The sequence below is a fragment of the Gymnodraco acuticeps genome, unplaced genomic scaffold (genome assembly GCF_902827175.1).
Source record: "Gymnodraco acuticeps unplaced genomic scaffold, fGymAcu1.1, whole genome shotgun sequence".
In the NCBI taxonomy this organism is placed as follows: Eukaryota; Metazoa; Chordata; class Actinopteri; order Perciformes; family Bathydraconidae; genus Gymnodraco; species Gymnodraco acuticeps.
The window spans coordinates 199,764-221,256 of record NW_022990287.1 but is presented as its reverse complement, the minus strand read 5'-3'; the positions used below and the strand labels follow the sequence as shown (position 1 = coordinate 221,256).

General features: G+C 43.0%; 2 protein-coding genes across 3 annotated transcripts in view; one reads left to right on the top strand and one right to left on the bottom strand.

Annotated features, from left to right (window-relative positions):
* The window catches only part of LOC117549760 (conserved oligomeric Golgi complex subunit 5-like), a gene marked incomplete at its 5' end in the record, with an annotated part of 24,802 nt that extends 12,015 nt beyond the window's left edge, over positions 1–12,787 (top strand). The window contains 8 exon segments of one of the 2 annotated variants that reach the window (XM_034221829.1): positions 46–156; positions 3,446–3,508; positions 4,001–4,095; positions 9,372–9,609; positions 10,388–10,464; positions 11,257–11,383; positions 11,574–11,653; positions 12,242–12,787. In XM_034221829.1, coding sequence (XP_034077720.1) covers positions 46–156; positions 3,446–3,508; positions 4,001–4,095; positions 9,372–9,609; positions 10,388–10,464; positions 11,257–11,383; positions 11,574–11,653; positions 12,242–12,350 — 900 coding nt within the window. 2 annotated transcript variants of the gene reach the window in all.
* ndufa5 (NADH:ubiquinone oxidoreductase subunit A5) lies at positions 12,773–21,493 on the bottom strand. The gene is made up of 5 exons (XM_034221834.1): positions 21,403–21,493; positions 14,244–14,288; positions 13,717–13,833; positions 13,284–13,349; positions 12,773–12,973 (listed from the first exon to the last, which is right to left on the bottom strand). Exons 1-5 carry the CDS (start codon positions 21,421–21,423, stop codon positions 12,872–12,874), a joined length of 351 nt encoding a protein of 116 aa, XP_034077725.1. The 5' UTR covers positions 21,424–21,493; the 3' UTR covers positions 12,773–12,871.

The window sequence follows — 21,493 nt, the reverse complement described above, 5'->3', positions numbered from 1 at the left end:
TCATGTCTGCCCACAATGCACTGCTCCCTGTGTGTCTCTCTGCAGCTGTGCACTCAGGGGGAATGCAGCCAGGTGATTGGTCCGTTAACGGAGGGCCAGAGGAGGAATGTGGCTGTGGTCAACTCCCTGTACCGTCTGCAGCAGGCTGTCAACAAGGTCAGAATCCTGCCGTCTACTCAAGAATATACAGAGGCTAGCAAAAGTATCCAACCCCCCCAACATGTGTTGGATTTGTCTGAATCACAAATGGTCAGGTCAGGTCATTAAGGACGAGAGTTTTTGGTGAGTTATTAAGCAATTGAGTCATTAAGAAAATGTAGTTCACTTTTATTTCGAAGTGTGTCAGTTGACCTGGATCCTAACTGGTACATTGTTGCTTCTTTAAGATGGTAACGGTGCCACACACAACAGCACACACTGCTCTCTGACTGCATGTGATTGGTTTCATACCTAAAGACATGTTGCATAACCACAGAAACACAGATACCCGACATAGGGCGAAGGACAGTGGGTGGGATCAGCCTCCAGCATTCAACATGTTTGGTGACCAGACACTGCAGCCCGCCGGATTACTACAAACACATTACTCCAGCATTAAATGTTTATCCTCGAGCCTTTAAAATGTTACTGTGCGAAAAATAGAACAAATGTATTGAGGATTTAGGAGGGATACATATATTGCAGGACATTTCTGTACTATTGAGCATTAACCACACCTTTCTCTGTTGAATAACTGCACCCCTATCACTGATTCCATAAAGCGCTTCCTTAGTTCCTTCTGTTCTTCTGCAAAGGTCCTCAAACAGATTGAGCATGGTTTGTGTGTGAGCAGCATATCTCCTATTCGAAACATGTGAATGCTGCAGTGTAAGGTTTGGAGCAGCCGTCCTCTCTGGGTTCTCACGTGTCATCAGAAGCCCTTTGGAGTCAGCATATGATGCTCCAGTGTGCCCGCTCCTTTCCTCACTTAACATCTTCTGTGCTCTTAAAATATACAACAACGTGTAGAATTACAAAGAAGACACACAACTCAATCAATCAATCAATGTTTATTTATATAGCCCAATATCACAAATGTTACATTTGTCTCAGTGGACTTCACAGTTTGTACAGAATATCAGTATGACAATACGACACCCTCTGTCCTTAGACCCTCACATCGTACAAGGAAACACTTCCGGAGAAAACCCACAGTTTAAAGGGAAAAATGGGAGAAACCTCAGGGAGAGCAACAGAGGAGGGATCCCTCTCCCAGGACGGACAGACGTGCAATAGATGCCGTGTGTAAATTGAAAAGATAATACATTTGCAACATAGGTAGTCCAAATGTTTGGAAATGCATGTGTGTATAATAGGAAGATGAATCCACGAGGATATCCATCCAGGACCTATGATCCAGGACCACAGCCACGACTCAAGATCCAGGGCTCGCGATCCAGGACACAGGACCGCAGGATCATCCATGACTCCGGATCCCGGCGTATATAGACACCAAAAAGAAAGACATTTGGGGAAGCTGGGTTAATCGGAACATGAGAGTACACAGGTATAGACAGAGAGAAGGAAGAAGTAAGATGTCCCCCGACAAACTAAGCCTATATCAGCAAAACTAGGGGCTGAATCTAATCAGCCCTAACTATAAGCTTTATCAAAAAGGAAGGTCTTAAGCGCACTCTTAAAAACGGATAGGGTGTCTGCCGCCCGAACACAAACTGGAAGCTGATTCCACAAATGTGGAGCTTGATAAGAAAAGGCTCTGGCTCCCATTGTACTTTTAGAGACTCTAGGAACAACCAACAACCCTGCATTCTTGGAACGCAATGCCCTAGTAGGACAGTAGGGTATAATGAGTTCTTTAAGGTAAGATGGCGCCTGCCCATTAAGGGCTTTGTAGGCGAGAAGAAGAATTTTAAATTCTATCCTGTGTTCTATATCCAGTGTAAAGCAGCCAGAACAGGAGTAATGTGGTCCCTTTTCCTAACTCTGGTTAGTACACGAGCTGCAGCATTTTGAATCAGCTGAAGAGACTTGACTGACTTCTTGGTACACCCTGATAATAAAGAGTTACAATAATCCAGCCTTGAAGTAACAAATGCATGGACTAGTTTCTCTGCATCGTTTTGAGGCAAGATATGCCTGATTTTTGCAATGTTACGTAGATGGAAGTAGGCGGTCCTTGAAATTAATTTTATGTGGGCGTTAAAGGATAAATCCTGATCAAATATAACACCAAGATTCCTTACAGTCTCACTGGAGGCCAAATTAATGCCATCCATAGTTAGTATATCTTTAGATAATTTGTTTCGTAGATTCTTCGGGCCAAGTACAATAACTTCAGTTTTGGTCGTGTTTAACATCAAAAAGTTTAAGGTCTTCCACGTTTTTAAGTCCTTAAGGCAGTCTTGAATTTTATTTAGATGATTAATTTCATCAGGCTTGATTAATAAATATAGTTGAGTATCATCCGCATAACAATGAAAGTTTACAGAATGATTCCCTATAATATTGCCTAACGGAAGCATATATAATGTGAACAAAGAGCTGTGGCTCTCTGTCAGCCTGGCTACAGCGCTGAAAAGAAATCTTGCATTATTCTTATTCTCATCTATTAATGAAGAGTAGTAAGCTGCTCTCGCTTTACGCAGTGCTTTCTTATATTCATTGAGAGTAATATGCCAAATTAAACGAGATTCTTCAAGTTTAGTAGAACGCCATATCCTTTCAAGTTGTCTCGACTTTTGCTTTATTTTGCGGGTGTTGGCATTATGCCATGGAGCTAATCTATGTTGTTTTATTTTCTTCTTTTTCAAAGGAGCAACAGAGTCTAATTTTATTCGCAGCGCATCTGTAGCACTATCAACAACATGATCAATTTGGGGTGGTGTACATTTTGTATAAGTTTCCTCCCTTACATGCAGACATGCTATCGAGTTAAGTATTGGTGGAATCTCTTCCTTAAATTTGGCTATAGCACTAACAGGAACTTTTGGCAACTGCACATCTCTATCGCCAATGTCGCCAACAGTTGAAATTGTTTCAACAGATTGCTGCTTAAAGATATTGCAATTTGAATGTATGACAACTTGTTTTAAATTAAAGAGGTGCTCAAGCGACGTATATTGGGGGACCTGTAGATCAAAGCAGCAGGCGTCGGTCCGATCCCGCTATTGTTGCGGGTCAGGATGTAAAAAAGTGCTGCAGGAATGATAGTGGTCTGTGATGCTTGAAAAGAATATCCAGCAGACGGGGACAATGCAGCTCTCCAGCGTCAACATACCAGCACAAGTACTTTGTGGAACAGTCTGCCTATGATGGACATTCTAAATCTAAAACTCTGTAATGTTTTTTTGTGGGTCACCTTTCAATGATATTTTAGACGTTACTTTACAAAAGAGGTTAATCATTTAGTTCTGCTTTATTTGACTCCCTGTATTGTGTATTTCAGATTGTATCAGGATCGGGTGTGTGTGTCCCCCCCGCTGCAGAGGCCCTCTCTTCTTGTTTGGAGGTATCACTGAAAACCGCTTCTTTCTTTATTCTTTATTCATTTTTACTTTTCATTTTTAATTCATTAACTGATTCATTTGCTAGTCTGCAGTTGAGTTGAATGAATTGAGTTGAATCATGAATGCCTCTGCAGTAACGTAGCCACACTCTTCTGGAGTACAATATTCATGTCTTTGTGTCCATTTATAAAAATACTGCAGCTCACATCCTTTTGTCATAACGGTGGGTTAGAAAACTACAACCTGCATAATACATGGCCTTGGTCTTTTTGTGAACATGTGTGTTGATTTAGAATAAATGTGCACAGCAGTAAGCCAGCACACATGACTGTTCTCCAGCAGCTGATCTCAGGGTCATTCAAAGATGTGTGGATGTTTAGTAACTGCTCCAGGTTTAGATTCAGAGTTTGTTTTGCTTTCTCACATTGCCACTGTACTGACTGCTACATGAGAGGCTGAGGGTCTGCTCTGTCTCTGGGGGGCAGGCGGTGCAGGTCCTGATGAGCAGTGCAGTGCAGCCTCTGCTGCAGTCAGTGAGTGACTCCATCGAGGCCATCATCATCACGCTGCACCAAGAAGACTTCTCAGGGTGAGTACCTCTGCAGGGACCCCTGAAGAATTCCCTCCAGAAACCCCCCAGCTATCGGAGAAAATACCACAGAGCATGATCTCTGCTCTACTGGACTCCTTTGTTTACTTCAGTAACAAAGTGACATCACTATGGAACACTTGCGCTCCTATTGGCTAGCACTCCAACACTTTGTACGTGATAGGCTAAGGAGCGGGACATCTCTAAGCTCAGAGCAGACTGGGCTCTGGTTTCAGACAGAGGGTGAAAAGAGGTGCTGCAGCACAGGCAGTATGAGAACAATAAAGAGCTTTTTGAACATTAAAGCAAGGAGACATGTCAAGGTAGAAACACTACATACTGATATACACCTGAACATCAGCAGGAGAGGACTCTTTAAAGTAGAGACACTACATACTGATATACACCTGAACATCAGCAGGAGAGGACTCTTTAAAGTAGAGACACTACATACTGATATGCACCTGAACATCAGCAGGAGAGGACTCTTTAAAGTAGAGACACTACATACTGATATGCACCTGAACATCAGCAGGAGAGGACTCTTTAAAGTAGAGACACTACATACTGATATACACCTGAACATCCCGAGAGGACTTCTTGAAAGTAGAGACACTACATGCTGATTGCACCTGACATCAGCAGGAGAGGACTCTTTAAAGTAGAGACACTACATACTGATATGCACCTGAACATCAGCAGGAGAGGACTCTTTAAAGTAGAGACACTACATACTGATATACACCTGAACATCAGCAGGAGAGGACTCTTTAAAGTAGAGACACTACATACTGATATACACCTGAACATCAGCAGGAGAGGACTCTTTAAAGTAGAGACACTACATACTGATATGCACCTGAACATCAGCAGGAAGAGGACTCTTAAAGTAGAGACACTACATACTGATATGCACCTGAACCATCAGCAGGAGAGGACTCTTTAAAGTAGAGACACTACATACTGATATACACCTGACATCAGCCGGAGAGGACTCTTTAAAGTAGAGACACTACATCTGATATGCACCTGAACATCAGCAGGAGAGGACTCTTTAAAGTGAGAGACACTACATACTGATATACACCTGAACATCAGCAGGAGAGGACTCTTTAAAGTAGAGACACTTACATACTGATAACACCATGAACATCAGCAGGAGAGGACTCTTTAAAGTAGAGACACTACATACTGATATACACCTGAACATCAGCAGGAGAGGACTCTTTAAAGTAGAGACACTACATACTGATATGCACCTGAACATCAGCAGGAGAGGGACTCTTTAAAGTAGAGACACTACATACTGATATACAACCTGAACATCAGCAGGAGAGGACTCTTTAAAGTAGAGACACTACATACTGATATACACACTGGACATCAGCAGGAGAGGACTCTTTAAAGTAAGAGACACTACATACTGATATACACCTGAACATCAGCAGGAGAGGACTCTTTAAAGTAGAGACACTACATACTGATATACACCTGAACATCAGCAGGAGAGGACTCTTTAAAGTAGAGACACTACATACTGATATACACCTGAACATCAGCAGGAGAGGACTCTTTAAAGTAGAGACACTACATACTGATATACACCTGAACATCAGCAGGAGAGGACTCTTTAAAGTAGAGACACTACATCGATATACACCTGAACATCAGCAGGAGAGGACTCTTTAAAGTAGAGACACTACATACTGATATACACCTGAACATCAGCAGGAGAGGACTCTTTAAAGTAGAGACACTACATACTGATATACACCTGAACATCAGCAGGAGAGGACTCTTTAAAGTAGAGACACTAACATACTGATATACACCTGACATCATCAGGAGAGGACTCTGTAAAGTAGAGCCTACATACTGATATACACCTGAACATCAGCAGGAGAGGACTCTTTAAAGTAGAGACACTACATACTGATATACACCTGAACATCAGCAGGAGAGGACTCTTTAAAGTAGAGACACGACATACTGATATACACCTGAACATCAGCAGGAGAGGACTCTTTAAAGTAGAGGACACTACATACTGATATACACCTGAACATCAGCAGGAGAGGACTCTTTAAAGTAGAGACACTACATACTGATATACACCTGAACATCAGCAGGAGAGGACTCTTTAAAGTAGAGACAACATACTGATATACACCTGAACATCAGCAGGAGAGGACTCTTTAAAGTAGAGACACTACATACTGATATACACCTGAACATCAGCAGGAGAGGACTCTTTAAAGTAGAGACACTACATACTGATATACACCTGAACATCAGCAGGAGAGGACTCTTTAAAGTAGAGACACTACATACTGATATACACCTGAACATCAGCAGGAGAGGACTCTTTAAAGTAGAGACACTACATACTGATATACACCTGAACATCAGCAGGAGAGGACTCTTTAAAGTAGAGACACTACATACTGATATACACCTGAACATCAGCAGGAGAGGACTCTTTAAAGTAGAGACACTACATACTGATATACACCTGAACATCAGCAGGAGAGGACTCTTTAAAGTAGGGACACTACATACTGATATACACCTGAACATCAGCAGGAGAGGACTCTTTAAAGTAGAGACACTACATACTGATATACACCTGAACATCAGCAGGAGAGGACTCTTTAAAGTAGAGACACTACATACTGATATACACCTGAACATTAGCAGGAGAGGACTCTTTAAAGTAGAGACACTACATACTGATATACACCTAAACATTAGCAGGAGAGGACTCTTTCAAGTAGAGACACTACATACTGATATACACCTGAACATCAGCAGGAGAGGACTCTTTAAAGTAGATACACTACATACTGATATACACCTGAACATCAGCAGGAGAGGACTCTTTAAAGTAGAGACACTACATACTGATATACACCTGAACATCAGCAGGAGAGGACTCTTTAAAGTAGAGACACTACATACTGATATACACCTGAACATCAGCAGGAGAGGACTCTTAAAGTAGAGACACTACATACTGATATACACCTGAACATCAGCAGGAGAGGACTCTTTAAAGTAGAGACACTACATACTGATATACACCTGAACATCAGCAGGAGAGGACTCTTTAAAGTAGAGACACTACATACTGATATACACCCTGAACATCAGCAGGAGAGGACTCTTTAAAGTAGAGACACTACATACTGATATACACCTGAACATCAGCAGGAGAGGACTCTTTAAAGTAGATACACTACATACTGATATACACCTGAACATCAGCAGGAGAGGACTCTTTAAAGTAGAGACACTACATACTGATATACACCTGAACATCAGCAGGAGAGGACTCTTTAAAGTAGAGACACTACATACTGATATACACCTGAACATCAGCAGGAGAGGACTCTTTAAAGTAGAGACACTACATACTGATATACAGTGGGGCAAAAAAGTATTTAGTCAGCCACCAATTGTGCAAGTTCTCCCACTTAAAAAGATGAGAGAGGCCTGTCATTTTCATCCTAGGTACACTTCAACTATGAGAGACAAAATGGGGGGAAATAATCCAGGAAATTACATTGTAGGATTTTTAATTAATTAATTGGTAAATTCCTCGGTAAAATAAGTATTTTGTCACCTACAAACAAACAAGATTTCTGGCTCTCACAGACCTGTAACTTCTTCTTTAAGAGCCTCCTCTGTCCTCCACTCGTTAACTGTATTAATGGCACTTGTTTGAACTCGTTATCAGTATAAAAGACACCTGTCCACAACCTCAAACAGTCACACTCCAAACTCCACTATGGCCAAGACCAAAGAGCTGTCAAAGGACACTAGAAACAAAATTGTAGACCTGCACCAGGCTGGGAAGACTGAATCTGCAATAGGTAAGCAGCTTGGTGTGAAGAAATCAACTGTGGGAGCAATTATTAGAAAATGGAAGACATACAAGACCACTGATAATCTCCCTCGATCTGGGGCTCCACGCAAGATCTCACCCCGTGGGGTCAAAATGATCACAAGAACGGTGAGCAAATATCCCAGAACCACACGGGGAGACCTAGTCAATGACCTGCAGAGAGCTGGGACCAAAGTAACAAAGGCTACCATCAGTAACACACTACGCGCCAGGGACTCAAATCCTGCAGTGCCAGACGTGTCCCCCTGCTTAAGCCAGTACATGTCCAGGCCCGTCTGAAGTTTGCTAGAGAGCATTTAGATGATCCAGAAGAGGATTGAGAGAATGTCATATGGTCAGATGAAACCAAAATAGAACTTTTTGGTAAAAACTTAACTAGACGTGTTTGGAGGAGAAAGAATGCTGAGTTGCATCCAAAGAACACCATACCTACTGTGAAACATGGGGGTGGAAACATCATGCTTTGGGGCTGTTTTTCTGCAAAGGGACCAGGACCACTGATCCGTGTAAAGGAAAGAATGAATGGGGCCATGTATCGTGAGATTTTGAGTGACAACCTCCTTCCATCAGCAAGGGCATTGAAGATGAAACGTGGCTGGGTCTTTCAGCATGACAGTGATCCCAAACACACCGCCCGGGCAACGAAGGAGTGGCTTCGTAAGAAGCATTTCAAGGTCCTGGAGTGGCCTAGCCAGTCTCCAGATCTCAACCCCATAGAAAATCTTTGGAGGGAGTTGAAAGTCCGTGTTACTCAGCGACAGCCCCAAAACATCACTGCTCTAGAGGAGATCTGCATGGAGGAATGGGCCAACATACCAGCAACAGTGTGTGAAAACCTTGTGAAGACTTACAGAAAACGTTTGACCTCTGTCATTACCAACAAAGGGTATATAACAAAGTATTGAGATGAACTTTTGTTATTGACCAAATACTTATTTTCCACCATAATTTGCAAATAAATTGTTTAAAAATCAGACAATGTGATTTTCTGGATTTTCTTTTCTCATTCTGTCTCTCATAGTTGAGGTATACCTAGGATGACAATTACAGGCCTCTCTCATCTTTTTAAGTGGGAGAACTTGCACAATTGGTGGCTGACTAAATACTTTTTTGCCCCACTGTACACCTGATCATCAGCAGGAGAGGACTCTTTAAAGTAGATACACTACATACTGATATACACCTGATCATCAGCAGGAGAGTACTCTTTAAAGGATGGTTGTTAGAGGGCTTACTAATCGAACTTATATCCCTGTGAAGACCTATGTCACTGGTCCATGATCTTGTGAGTGTACGTGTGGCACCTCTAATGTGTGTGTCCTTGTTCTGTTCTCTCTGGAGACATAACTGTGTTTAAATGTGTGTGTTGCAGGCCTCTGAGCAACCCTGATAAGCCCGATGTCCCGTGCTCCCTCTACATGAAGGAGCTGCAGGGCTTCATTTCCAGAGTCATGGCCGACTACTTCAGACACTTCCAGTGTGTGGATTTCATCTACGAGAGCACCGAGTCCATCGCTCAGAGGGCCATCGAGCTGTTCATCCGCCACAGCAGCCTGCTGCGGCCCCTGGGGGAGGGGGGCAAGATGAGGCTGGCTGCTGACTGCGCTCAGGTGAGGGACCTCTTCCTGCTTTCAAAGGGTCCTCCCCTGGTCCTTCAGCAGGCTGTCAGGCCACGTTTACACGGAGATGAAAACGAACCTTAGTCGATATAAAAAATAGGGTCCGTCCACATGAGACCGCTCGACCCGCTGGAGGCGCTGTAGTACATATGCCGGGCCTGTAAGTGGCGCTGTACTTCCGCCACAAAATACACCGAAAGCAGCGAAGAAGACCCCCGAGCATGGTTGCCATGGTTGCCTGGTTGCCCTTCTGTTTATTCTCCGCGGTGGATTTAGCAACATGTAGTTCATGTAGTTCTCCATGTCCACTTGTTGCTGATGGTTGTGGTAGAGGAGCTGTAGATCTTGCACTAACATCTGTAGCATGGTCAGTAGCGTCTGGAGCACGAAAGCAACACTGTGATCCGCCATTGTTGTTGTTGTTGGCGAAACACATCAGCAATGACGCGGGGTACGCGGAGGTGAGCAGCAGAGGTGGGGAGAGGCAGGGCTATGGCGTCATCGTTATCAGGAAATGGTCGTATAGGACGTACACACGGAGCCGTTAAGGCCCCCCAGAGCGTTTCGTCCGCAGATCTACCCACCCTGGGAGCCGTTATCGTTTGAGGGCTCCGTTTCCACGGTTCCTTTACGGCCTCGTGTGAACGAACCGTCCATACGATAGAGAACTGTAGCGGATACAGCCCGTTTCGTCTCCGTGTCAACGTGGCCTCAGTTTGTGTCCAATGATCACTGTGTGTGTCTAATGATCACTGTGTGTGTGTGTCAGATGGAGTTGGCGGTGGCTCCTCTGTGCAGGAGAGTGTCTGATTTGGGGAAACCTTACCGGATGCTGCGCTCCTTCAGGTTTGTGTGCTTCTTTATATGCTCCTGTCTAGTAGAGAATATATATGTATATAGTGCTCTAAAATCACCTTTACAACTGTGTTGCAAGGCAATAATGTGTCACGCCCTGGCTCAAGGACAGACAAAAGAAGGAGACCACACATGATTCATATCCAATTAAAGTGCATTTATTTAAAGAAACTAAGTTAATTATGAAGTCAGTTAATCAGTAATGTGTGTAGTGGGTGGGTGTGTGAACATGCATCAGTATATAAAGCAAACCAAGGTCCAGTAGAGCCAAGCAACCCAAGAGGAGAGAGAGAGACTGACTGCTCAGGCACCCATACTTGTAGCTGAGCAGTCAACCTAAATCAGGTGCCATCAATCTCTCCTGATTGGGGGAGTGGCTAACCGGGGAATTGGGTCTAAGGCCTAGGGGCCGTCACAAATGTTAGTGGAAGGAATTTGGTAATGTTCAAGAGAGGCTCTGCAACACATTACTCTGCAGCTCAGATCTGCTCTGCATGGAGGAAGGGTTTCAAAATGATCCGTGACTGCAACTCAATATAACCAAATGAATTGTATCAAAAGTATTGAAGCAATAAAGATAACTGCAATGACTTACTCAGGTTGCTCTCTCGTTGGAGTTGATTTGTATAATAATCTGAAACTGAATCAAATAGAGCTGTTTGGAAGGAGGGAAACCAATCAAATGCTGTATGCTTATTTTTTCTATAGCGATGTAAACAACAACAAAAACTGGGGTACTTAACAATAGGCACATCTAAAAATATGGGAATGTGTGTGTTTCAGGCCGCTGCTGTTCCAGAGCAGCGAGCTGATCTCCAGCAGCCTGGCTGTGGGGGAGCTGTTCCCCTGCAGCACCCTGCTGCACTTCTTCTTCACCAGAGCCCCCCCCGAGCTCAAGTCTCCTCACCAGGTCTACACACACACACACACACACACACACTTTTGTTTTACTTGTGAGAACTCTTATTCCTTACAGACTACAGCAAAGCTAACCCGAACCTTAAACCAGGCCTAACCCTCCGACCAATATCTGACCAATTGTCCTCACAATGCTTTTGGTGTACATCTATACTTAAAGCAGTGTCCCCCCCCCCCCACAGAGAGCAGAGTGGTCTGTGGCGCGGTATTCCCAGTGGCTGGACGATCACCCCTCTGAGCGGGACCGGCTCTCCCTCATCAGGTCTGTTCTCATTCTCTTACCCTTTAAAGTGAGCATGCTGCATGGTCTAACAATCATAACCCTATAAAACATTTCAATTGTGGAATAACATCCATCATTTGAATAACTTGCAGGATCAAGTGCAAACTGGGACTGACGTAACAACACTGTTTATATCAGAAACCATTGTGTGGAATCTAATAATAGTATAACACTACTGCAATAAGTGTTGCGACAGAGCAGTGACTGAGACAGCTCTACATCACACTGGCCTGTATATAACCAACATAAACATAACGTTAAAACAAGTGATGAATCATTGCTGTGGTTTTCCTTTGGGAGAAGAGTCATTTTGCAAAATGAAACTTAATTTCATTTCAGTTATGCAATACACACCTCTGCATATTCACATTAAAGACAGCAGCAGTGCAGAGTGTTGGTGAGTGGCAGGCATCTGATGCATGTTGTGTTGAAGCGGTGCATTACGTACTTCAGACATTTGAAATGGTATCTTATAATTCCTCATATATTCACTCAAGTTTAAAAGGGGTGTTTCCCGATGGTCAACAAGATAAGTGAACGTCACCAGCTAACTGTGCTCTCCTGCAGGGGCGCTCTGGAGGCCTACGTGCAGGCGGTAAGGGCCCGGCAGGGGAAGGAGTTTGCTCCCATCTATCCCATCATGCTCCAGCTGCTCCAGAGAGGCAGCAGTGTCTGAGTCGGTGTTCCTGAGCTACTTCTGCAGCAGTTTGTGGATTGGGTTTAGTGCTGTACATAATGCTTCCTTTGCTCTTAAGAACTGTAGCAGCTGGAAAGGGGATCTTTCTTACTTGGAATATGATCACTGAATGAAGGGACTTTGTCGTGGCATATTTACTACAGGCACTCCATATTGAACCAAACATTTAGGGGACACACTTTACCTGGACAACCTGAGTGACCCAAGTCTTAACTACAACCATGACACTTAGTATAACATCTGCTAACAAACTAGTTGAAATACAAATGTTGACTGTTATTTCCCAGGTTGTGTATGGAAAGCTGAACCATGTGATCCTCACTGTCATGTCTTTAATATACAGAGACCCATGTGATCAGAGGTTGTGTGTTGTTCTTGAATGACTTGAGAATAAATGGGGAGATGTTTGAAGGGTTTTTATTTGTACAGTACTTCATTAGAAGCAGGGATGATCTCACACACACACACAAACACACAGTATGACAGCACACACAGGGGGCTCACACAGGCCACTTCCACTGGTTGGTGGGGGGTTCCTCTATCAGCGGCTCCCAGGGTTTCCACTCAGACATCTTCCTTGCCAGAGACAGCTCACACTCAGCCTGCACACAGGACGCACAGCCACTTCAGATATAATGCTTTCAGGAAATACATTTACACAAATTCCATTTTTTGCTAAGGGAGATGAAAAGACTCTGGCAGGTTTGAGCTTATCAGGCAAGAGGCTATCTTTAGTATCCAACTGTGAACCACCAGGCAACAGAAATACATTTCATCCCATGAAGAGATCAGAGAACAGTGAACAGGGGATTTGCATCGGGCCAGACCAAGTCCCTCATGGGAGAGACGTTTGGTGTCTCCCTGCTGCAGCACTAAGTGAATCATGTGTGAAGGCACTTATCAGGGACCTACCTGGAAAATAACCTCTTCAATCTGCCCACAGTTGATCTTATTCTCCAGCTTATCAACATCAGGCTCCTGAGAACAGACACAGTCATGAGACACACGCCATACACACTCCAACCCAATCCTCAAAGACATTTCAAAATCACTACAATCATTTTGCCAATAAGAAAATAACACCAGCATGCTCATTGGCTCTCAGTAAATGATAGATGGAGAATGTATCTTCTCTCTGCTCTGTTCATATTTTTCATAACAAGGATTTGTTTCCATGACACAAAACAGAATTCATAATACGAACATAGAAAATACTTTGGGAACCGGACAAATGATATTCTAAACATCGATATCGACTGAGAAATGTGCACCAGCGCCTCCCTGGTATATATTAATATTCTCTTGTTAGACTTGAGTTCAGCAGCCAAAGGATCTCCTCACTCACTGATTGGACGTGGTTGAACCTCTCGCCCACCAGCTGCTCGGTGTACTTCCTGTAGGCGGCGTCCTGCGGCATGGTCTGCAAGGACTCCAGGATCTTGGAGTAGAGACTCCTCAGATGCTGAGACAGAGCAGGGGGGTCAGTGGAGGTAATACACAGTAGGGCTGCTCAATTAATCGTATTTTAAATCGCGATTACGATTATGGCTTGCAACGATTACGAAAACAACGTAATAGAAATAAAACGATTCTTTTTTTATTATTTATTTTTTGGGTTTTTCAGTTGAATTCTACTTAAAGTTCAGGGGAATCAACTGTTAAAAACATACTGTTCACATTTTTTTCTCCAATAAATGGATATTTTCAAAGTCAATGAATAATCACATTTAATAATCGCAATTACAATTATTGACCCAAATAATGGAGATTATCATTTTTGCCATAATCGAGCAGCCCTAATGCACAGGGACTAAAAGTGATGGCTGCAGAACATCATGTGATCACAGATAGATGTGAGGACACGGTGCTCACCTCATGAGGATTGTGGGACACAGCCAGGCCCACCAGGCCGGTCGTCTGGAAGAGAGGAGGAGACCAACGGTTACATTTTTTTAATGTGAATAATGTTTTTTTAATTAATTTTTTTATAAATGGTCTTTCAATCTCATTATCGCGCCCTAACAGACAGTCGGCTTAACTACTACACAAGCTGTGAATCAATCATTGATATATCATTTACAATACTCACCAGAATATCAGCAGTATAGTGATTTCACTAATCAATGTTTCAACAGAACAATGTTTTCAAAGTGAAATGAAAAGGGGAAAAGAGTTAGGCCCAATGTTGATGACTGGCTGCATTCAGATGTACAGTACCAGGCCTTACAGATGTGCAGTACTAGGCCTTACAGATGTACAGTACTAGGCCTTACAGATACTAGACCTTACAGATATACAGTACTAGGCCTTACAGATGTATAGTACTAGGCCTTACAGATGTATAGTACTAGGCCTTACAGATGTACAGTACTAGGCCTTACAGATGTACAGTACTAGGCCTTACAGATGTACAGTACTAGGCCTTACAGATGTACAGCACTAGGCCTTACAGATGTACAGCACTAGGCCTTACAGATGTACAGTACTAGGCCTTACAGATGTACAGTACTAGGCCTTACAGATGTACAGTACCAGGCCTTACAGATGTACAGTACTAGGCCTTACAGATGTACAGTACCAGGCCTTACAGATGTACAGTACTAGGCCTTACAGATGTACAGTACCAGGCCTTACAGATGTACAGTACCAGGCCTTACAGATAGTACTAGGCCTTACAGATGTATAGTACTAGGCCTTACAGATGTAGTACTAGGCCTTACATACAGTACTAGGCCTTACAGATGTACAGTACTAGGCCTTTACAAGATGTTACAGTACCAGGCCTTACAGATGTACAGTACTAGGCCTTACAGATGTACAGTACCAGGCCTTACAGATGTACAGTACTAGGCCTTAGATGTACAGCACTAGGCCTTACAGATCTGTACAGTACCAGGCCTTACAGATGTACAGTACTAGACCTTACAGCTGTATAGTACCTAGGCTTTACAGATGTACAGTACTAGACCCTTCAAGATGTATAGTACTAGGCCTCTTACAGATGTACAGTACCAGGCCTTACAGATTTACAGTACTAGACCTATACGATGTATAGTACTAGGCCCTTACAGATGTACAGTACTAGGCCTACAGATGTACAGTACTAGGCCCTTAGATGTATCAGCACTAGGCCTTACAGATGTTACAGTACCAGGCCCTTACAGATGTACAGTACTAGACCCTTACAGATGTTTAGTACTAGGCTTTACAGATGTTATAGTACCAGGCCCTTACAGATGTACAGTACTAGACCTTACAGATGTATAGTACTAGGCTTTACAGATGTATAGTACCAGGCCTTACAGATGTACAGTACTAGGCCTTACAGATGTACAGCACTAGGCCTTACAGATGTATAGTACTAGGCCTTACAGATGTACAGCACTAGGCCTTACAGATGTATAGTACTAGGCCTTACAGATGTACAGTACTAGGCCTTACAGATGTACAGTACTAGGCCTTACAGATGTACAGTACTAGGCTTTACAGATGTACAGTACCAGGCCTTACAGATGTACAGTACTAGGCCTTACAGATGTACAGCACTAGGCCTTACAGATGTACAGTACTAGGCCTTACAGATGTATAGTACTAGGCCTTACAGATGTACAGCACTAGGCCTTACAGATGTACAGTACTAGGCCTTACAGATGTACAGTACTAGGCCTTACAGATGTACAGTACTAGGCCTTACAGATGTATAGTACTAGGCCTTACAGATGTACAGTACTAGGCCTTACAGATGTATAGTACTAGGCCTTACAGATGTACAGCACTAGGCCTTACAGATGTACAGCACTAGGCCTTACAGATGTACAGCACTAGGCCTTACAGATGTACAGCACTAGGCCTTACAGATACTAGGCCTTACAGATGTATAGTACTAGGCCTTACAGATGTACAGCACTAGGCCTTAAAGATGTACAGCACTAGGCCTTAAAGATGTACAGCACTAGGCCTTACAGATGTACAGTACCAGGCCTTACAGATGTACAGTACTAGGCCTTAAAGATGTACAGCACTAGGCCTTAAAGATGTACAGTACCAGGCCTTACAGATGTACAGTACTAGGCCTTACAGATGTATAGTACTAGGCCTTACAGATGTACAGCACTAGGCCTTAAAGATGTACAGCACTAGGCCTTACAGATGTACAGTACTAGGCCTTACAGATGTACAGTACTAGGCCTTACAGATACTAGACCTTACAGATATACAGTACTAGGCCTTACAGATGTATAGTACTAGGCCTTACAGATGTATAGTACTAGGCCTTACAGATGTACAGTACTAGGCCTTACAGATGTACAGTACTAGGCCTTACAGATGTACAGTACTAGGCCTTACAGATGTACAGCACTAGGCCTTACAGATGTACAGCACTAGGCCTTACAGATGTACAGTACCAGGCCTTACAGATAGTACTAGGCCTTACAGATGTATAGTACTAGGCCTTACAGATGTACAGTACTAGGCCTTACAGATGTACAGTACTAGGCCTTACAGATGTACAGTACCAGGCCTTACAGATGTACAGTACTAGGCCTTACAGATGTACAGTACTAGGCCTTACAGATGTACAGTACTAGGCCTTACAGATGTACAGTACCAGGCCTTACAGATGTACAGTACTAGGCCTTACAGATGTACAGTACCAGGCCTTACAGATGTACAGTACTAGGCCTTAGATGTACAGCACTAGGCCTTACAGATGTACAGTACCAGGCCTTACAGATGTACAGTACTAGACCTTACAGATGTATAGTACTAGGCTTTACAGATGTACAGTACTAGACCTTACAGATGTATAGTACTAGGCCTTACAGATGTACAGTACCAGGCCTTACAGATGTACAGTACTAGACCTTACAGATGTATAGTACTAGGCCTTACAGATGTACAGTACTAGGCCTTACAGATGTACAGTACTAGGCCTTAGATGTACAGCACTAGGCCTTACAGATGTACAGTACCAGGCCTTACAGATGTACAGTACTAGACCTTACAGATGTATAGTACTAGGCTTTACAGATGTATAGTACTAGGCCTTACAGATGTACAGTACTAGGCCTTACAGATGTACAGTACTAGGCCTTACAGATGTACAGTACTAGGCTTTACAGATGTATAGTACTAGGCCTTACAGATGTACAGTACTAGGCCTTACAGATGTACAGTACTAGGCTTTACAGATGTATAGTACTAGGCCTTACAGATGTACAGTACTAGGCCTTACAGATGTATAGTACTAGGCTTTACAGATGTATAGTACTAGGCCTTACAGATGTACAGTACTAGGCCTTACAGATGTACAGTACTAGGCCTTACAGATGTACAGTACCAGGCCTTACAGATAGTACTAGGCCTTACAGATGTATAGTACTAGGCCTTACAGATGTACAGTACTAGGCCTTACAGATGTACAGTACCAGGCCTTACAGATAGTACTAGGCCTTACAGATGTATAGTACTAGGCCTTACAGATGTATAGTACTAGGCCTTACAGATGTACAGCACTAGGCCTTACAGATGTACAGTACCAGGCCTTACAGATGTACAGTACTAGGCCTTACAGATGTATAGTACTAGGCCTTACAGATGTACAGTACTAGGCCTTACAGATGTACAGTACTAGGCCTTACAGATGTATAGTACTAGGCCTTACAGATGTACAGTACTAGGCCTTACAGATGTACAGCACTAGGCCTTACAGATGTACAGTACCAGGCCTTACAGATGTACAGTACTAGGCCTTACAGATGTACAGTACTAGGCCTTACAGATGTACAGTACTAGGCCTTACAGATGTACAGTACTAGGCCTTACAGATGTACAGTACTAGGCCTTACAGATGTACAGTACTAGGCCTTACAGATGTATAGTACTAGGCCTTACAGATGTACAGTACTAGGCCTTACAGATGTACAGTACTAGGCCTTACAGATGTATAGTACTAGGCCTTACAGATGTACAGTACTAGGCCTTACAGATGTATAGTACTAGGCCTTACAGATGTACAGTACTAGGCCTTACAGATGTATAGTACTAGGCCTTACAGATGTACAGTACTAGGCCTTACAGATGTATAGTACTAGGCCTTACAGATGTATAGTACTAGGCCTTACAGATGTACAGCACTAGGCCTTACAGATGTATAGTACTAGGCCTTACAGATGTACAGCACTAGGCCTTACAGATGTACAGTACCAGGCCTTACAGATGTACAGTACTAGGCCTTACAGATGTATAGTACTAGGCCTTACAGATGTATAGTACTAGGCCTTACAGTTAAATCCAGACGGGACAGGCCCTCAGCAACAACATATTATACTTATATCATCTCATAATATTAGGTCTACCTGCAGTTCCTGCTATGACATTAAGTGCATCGACATGTTTCACATGCTGTGAGGAACCAGCAGGACCTCATCATATTGACAAACTACAATGCAACTTTATTTCATTCTGTTGCTACTACTAATGATGCACCTTTACAACTTAAACCAGGCATCCTCAAACTACGGACTCCGGTCCGGATCCGGACCGAACCACCACTGTCTCCGGACTCTGAGCAAATTATACTTTTCATATGTATGATCTCTCTGTATTATATGTGAGACATCGCCACAACGCATTTACAACGAGTCAAAATTCTCCGCTATGTCCACTGCAAACAGCGCTCTACATGTCTGACTGTTCCACTGTGTTCCACCTGTGTGTGTCAACGCTTTGGTCCAATCACATTCAGCATCCAGTCAGCGTTTTTTCCCCCCAAACAATCTGCGAATCAGAGGCACAGTAGGGCGGGTCTTCGCGGAATGCGGGTGGGAAAAATGTGTGTGTCTCTTTCAACCTGTCTAAGTCAGAGCGAGAATTAAAACAAAAACAAAAAAAATTCAGAGCGAGAGTTAACAGCTCATCTAGTTCCATCTGTACTGTAGCTAGTAGCCTAGTTTCACCTACCGGGGTGGCAACTGACACCCTAAACAATAGCCTTGCCACCCCAGCTGCCACCCCAGTTGGCAGCTTTGTTTTGAAAGAAAAGTTGTGGCTCATCGGACATTTATGAGAGAAAGTCTCTAATGTCCGAGTGCAAGTGAATGCAGCACAAGATGCACGTCATGTAACCCCTCCCCCGGTCCTGGCGCGAGCGTGGACATATGATTGGCGGCGATTTCATTTTGAACTGGACGGCGCAAAACGAGAAGCATTCGGACCCAAGTACTGAAGGAATGAGGTATTTGCGGTCTGACAGAGAAGAGACTGTCAGTGTGGCTGTACTCAGCATTGAATCAAAACGCACTAAAGCTGTTGATCTTAATACGTTTGTGAGGCGTTTTGCTGAACAAAATGGTAATCGCCGCATTCAGCTGTAATAGACATCAACTTGATGCTCCGCTCACAGATGAGCATACACAACTATTAAGATGATGACCTTACGTGTGTAAATATATTATTTTCTTTGAGGGGGTCTGCCCCCAAAAAACTGTTTTAAGTCCTGAGAAAGTCAAATCAGACGGTGTGTAAAACTACACTGCCCAGCCAACAGAAAGTAACCACTTTGATTGAACTAGGCCAGCAGGTAAGGACTTTCCACTGGATAATAACTGAAGTATAAAATAATGCATGACTGAAGTGATGGAGACCATGTTGAAGGCAAACAAAAAGAGGAAATAACAGGTCAAATCAAGCAAATCCCCCTCTCAGATTCCACAGCAACCAGAAGAACATAAATACTGGCTGGTGATTTGATTCATCAGCTTTGTGATGGAATAAAAAATGCACAGTGCATTTCCTTAGCTGTGGGTGAGTCCACTGACACCACTGACAATGCTCAGTTGCTGGTGTTTGTGAGTTGTTATGATGAGGCAAAGGGGGAGTTTGTTGAAGATGTGTTGGGCCTGACGAACCTCAGTGGACACACAAGGGGGCAAGACATTTATAAAGCAATAATGGGAATGCTGAATGAAAGAGGGTGCAGCTGCCTTTATTCATAACTGTGCAGCTCTGCGACTCTGAGGGGTCAAGCACAGACACAATAACAATGAAAACGGCTGCATACAGATTATTTTTGTTTTTGCAACCTCGTATTAAGAATCTTGTTGCAATTGTTTAAAAGTTTGAATGACCGTAATAAACGGACCTTTGTCTTATTGAAACATTTATTTTGGACCTTTAAGATTTGTATTTGAGTACCCCTGACTTAAACCATTGAAATGGATAGTCCATTTATAATAATTGTATGCTTATCTTAAAGATGCACGAGTGACTGGACCCTGAACTCTTCCATAAGCGGGTCAAAAAGGACCCGTATTAGAATAATGTGTGTTTTTATGCCATTTTTGGCTAAAAAAAATCACTTGTATATTTTGGTTCACACTAGAATTATTTTTTATATTTAATTTTTCACTATTTATAATTTTACATTTTTTTTACATTTTGAAAAAAAAAACGAAACTCCATAGAAAATACATGCGGGTCATTTTTGACCCACTTATGGAAGCTTGGGGTGGACATCTTTATATATACAGTCTATGGTGGAAATACAAAAACTACAATTTCTTAAAATGTGAATGGCATGATATCCAAAACATGGTTTTTGAGGAATAGCTGAAATATGAAATGAAAAAAAATGTAATTACAAAGATACTCTAAGAAAACCACCTCACCGGGTCAAAACAGACCCACTTATGCATCTAAGGGTTAAGCTATGCTGTAGTTACCGCCGTCTCTCCCCGGCAGGGTCTCTGTCCGGTCATTCTGAACCCTCTGTGTGTAATATTTACCCCTGTAAATAATATAAACCCGTGTTTATGTGTCATATTAACCTGTGTTTAACCGTGAGTTTTCCCATCCGGCAGCTAACTGCCAACACAATGCTAACTCAGCTAGCATCACACCTCCTGTTTAAACTGCACTATTGGCCGATGGTAGTAAACCGTAAACTGTAACAATATGGTGAGAACAAATATTAACTCAGTTTGAACTGCATTCTTTTTGCCGTTAAACAAAACATGACCTCTAATCCTACCTTTTTCAGCAGCCCAGCCATTTTCCTCAGCGGACACAACTACTTCCGGCTAGTAAATATGACGTCAGCGATGGCGCCTTTCAAGACACCC

Excerpts from the sequence above, each read along its gene's own strand:
- ndufa5 (XM_034221834.1), bottom strand. The coding sequence starts at position 21,423 with ATGGCTGGGCTGCTGAAAAAG. Across the intron at positions 14,289-21,402 it reads TGGCTGGGCTGCTGAAAAAG|ACGACCGGCCTGGTGGGCCT; the intron begins GTAGGATTAGAG and ends CCTCTCTTCCAG. Across the intron at positions 12,974-13,283 it reads TTGAAGAGGTTATTTTCCAG|GCTGAGTGTGAGCTGTCTCT; the intron begins GTAGGTCCCTGA and ends TCCTGTGTGCAG.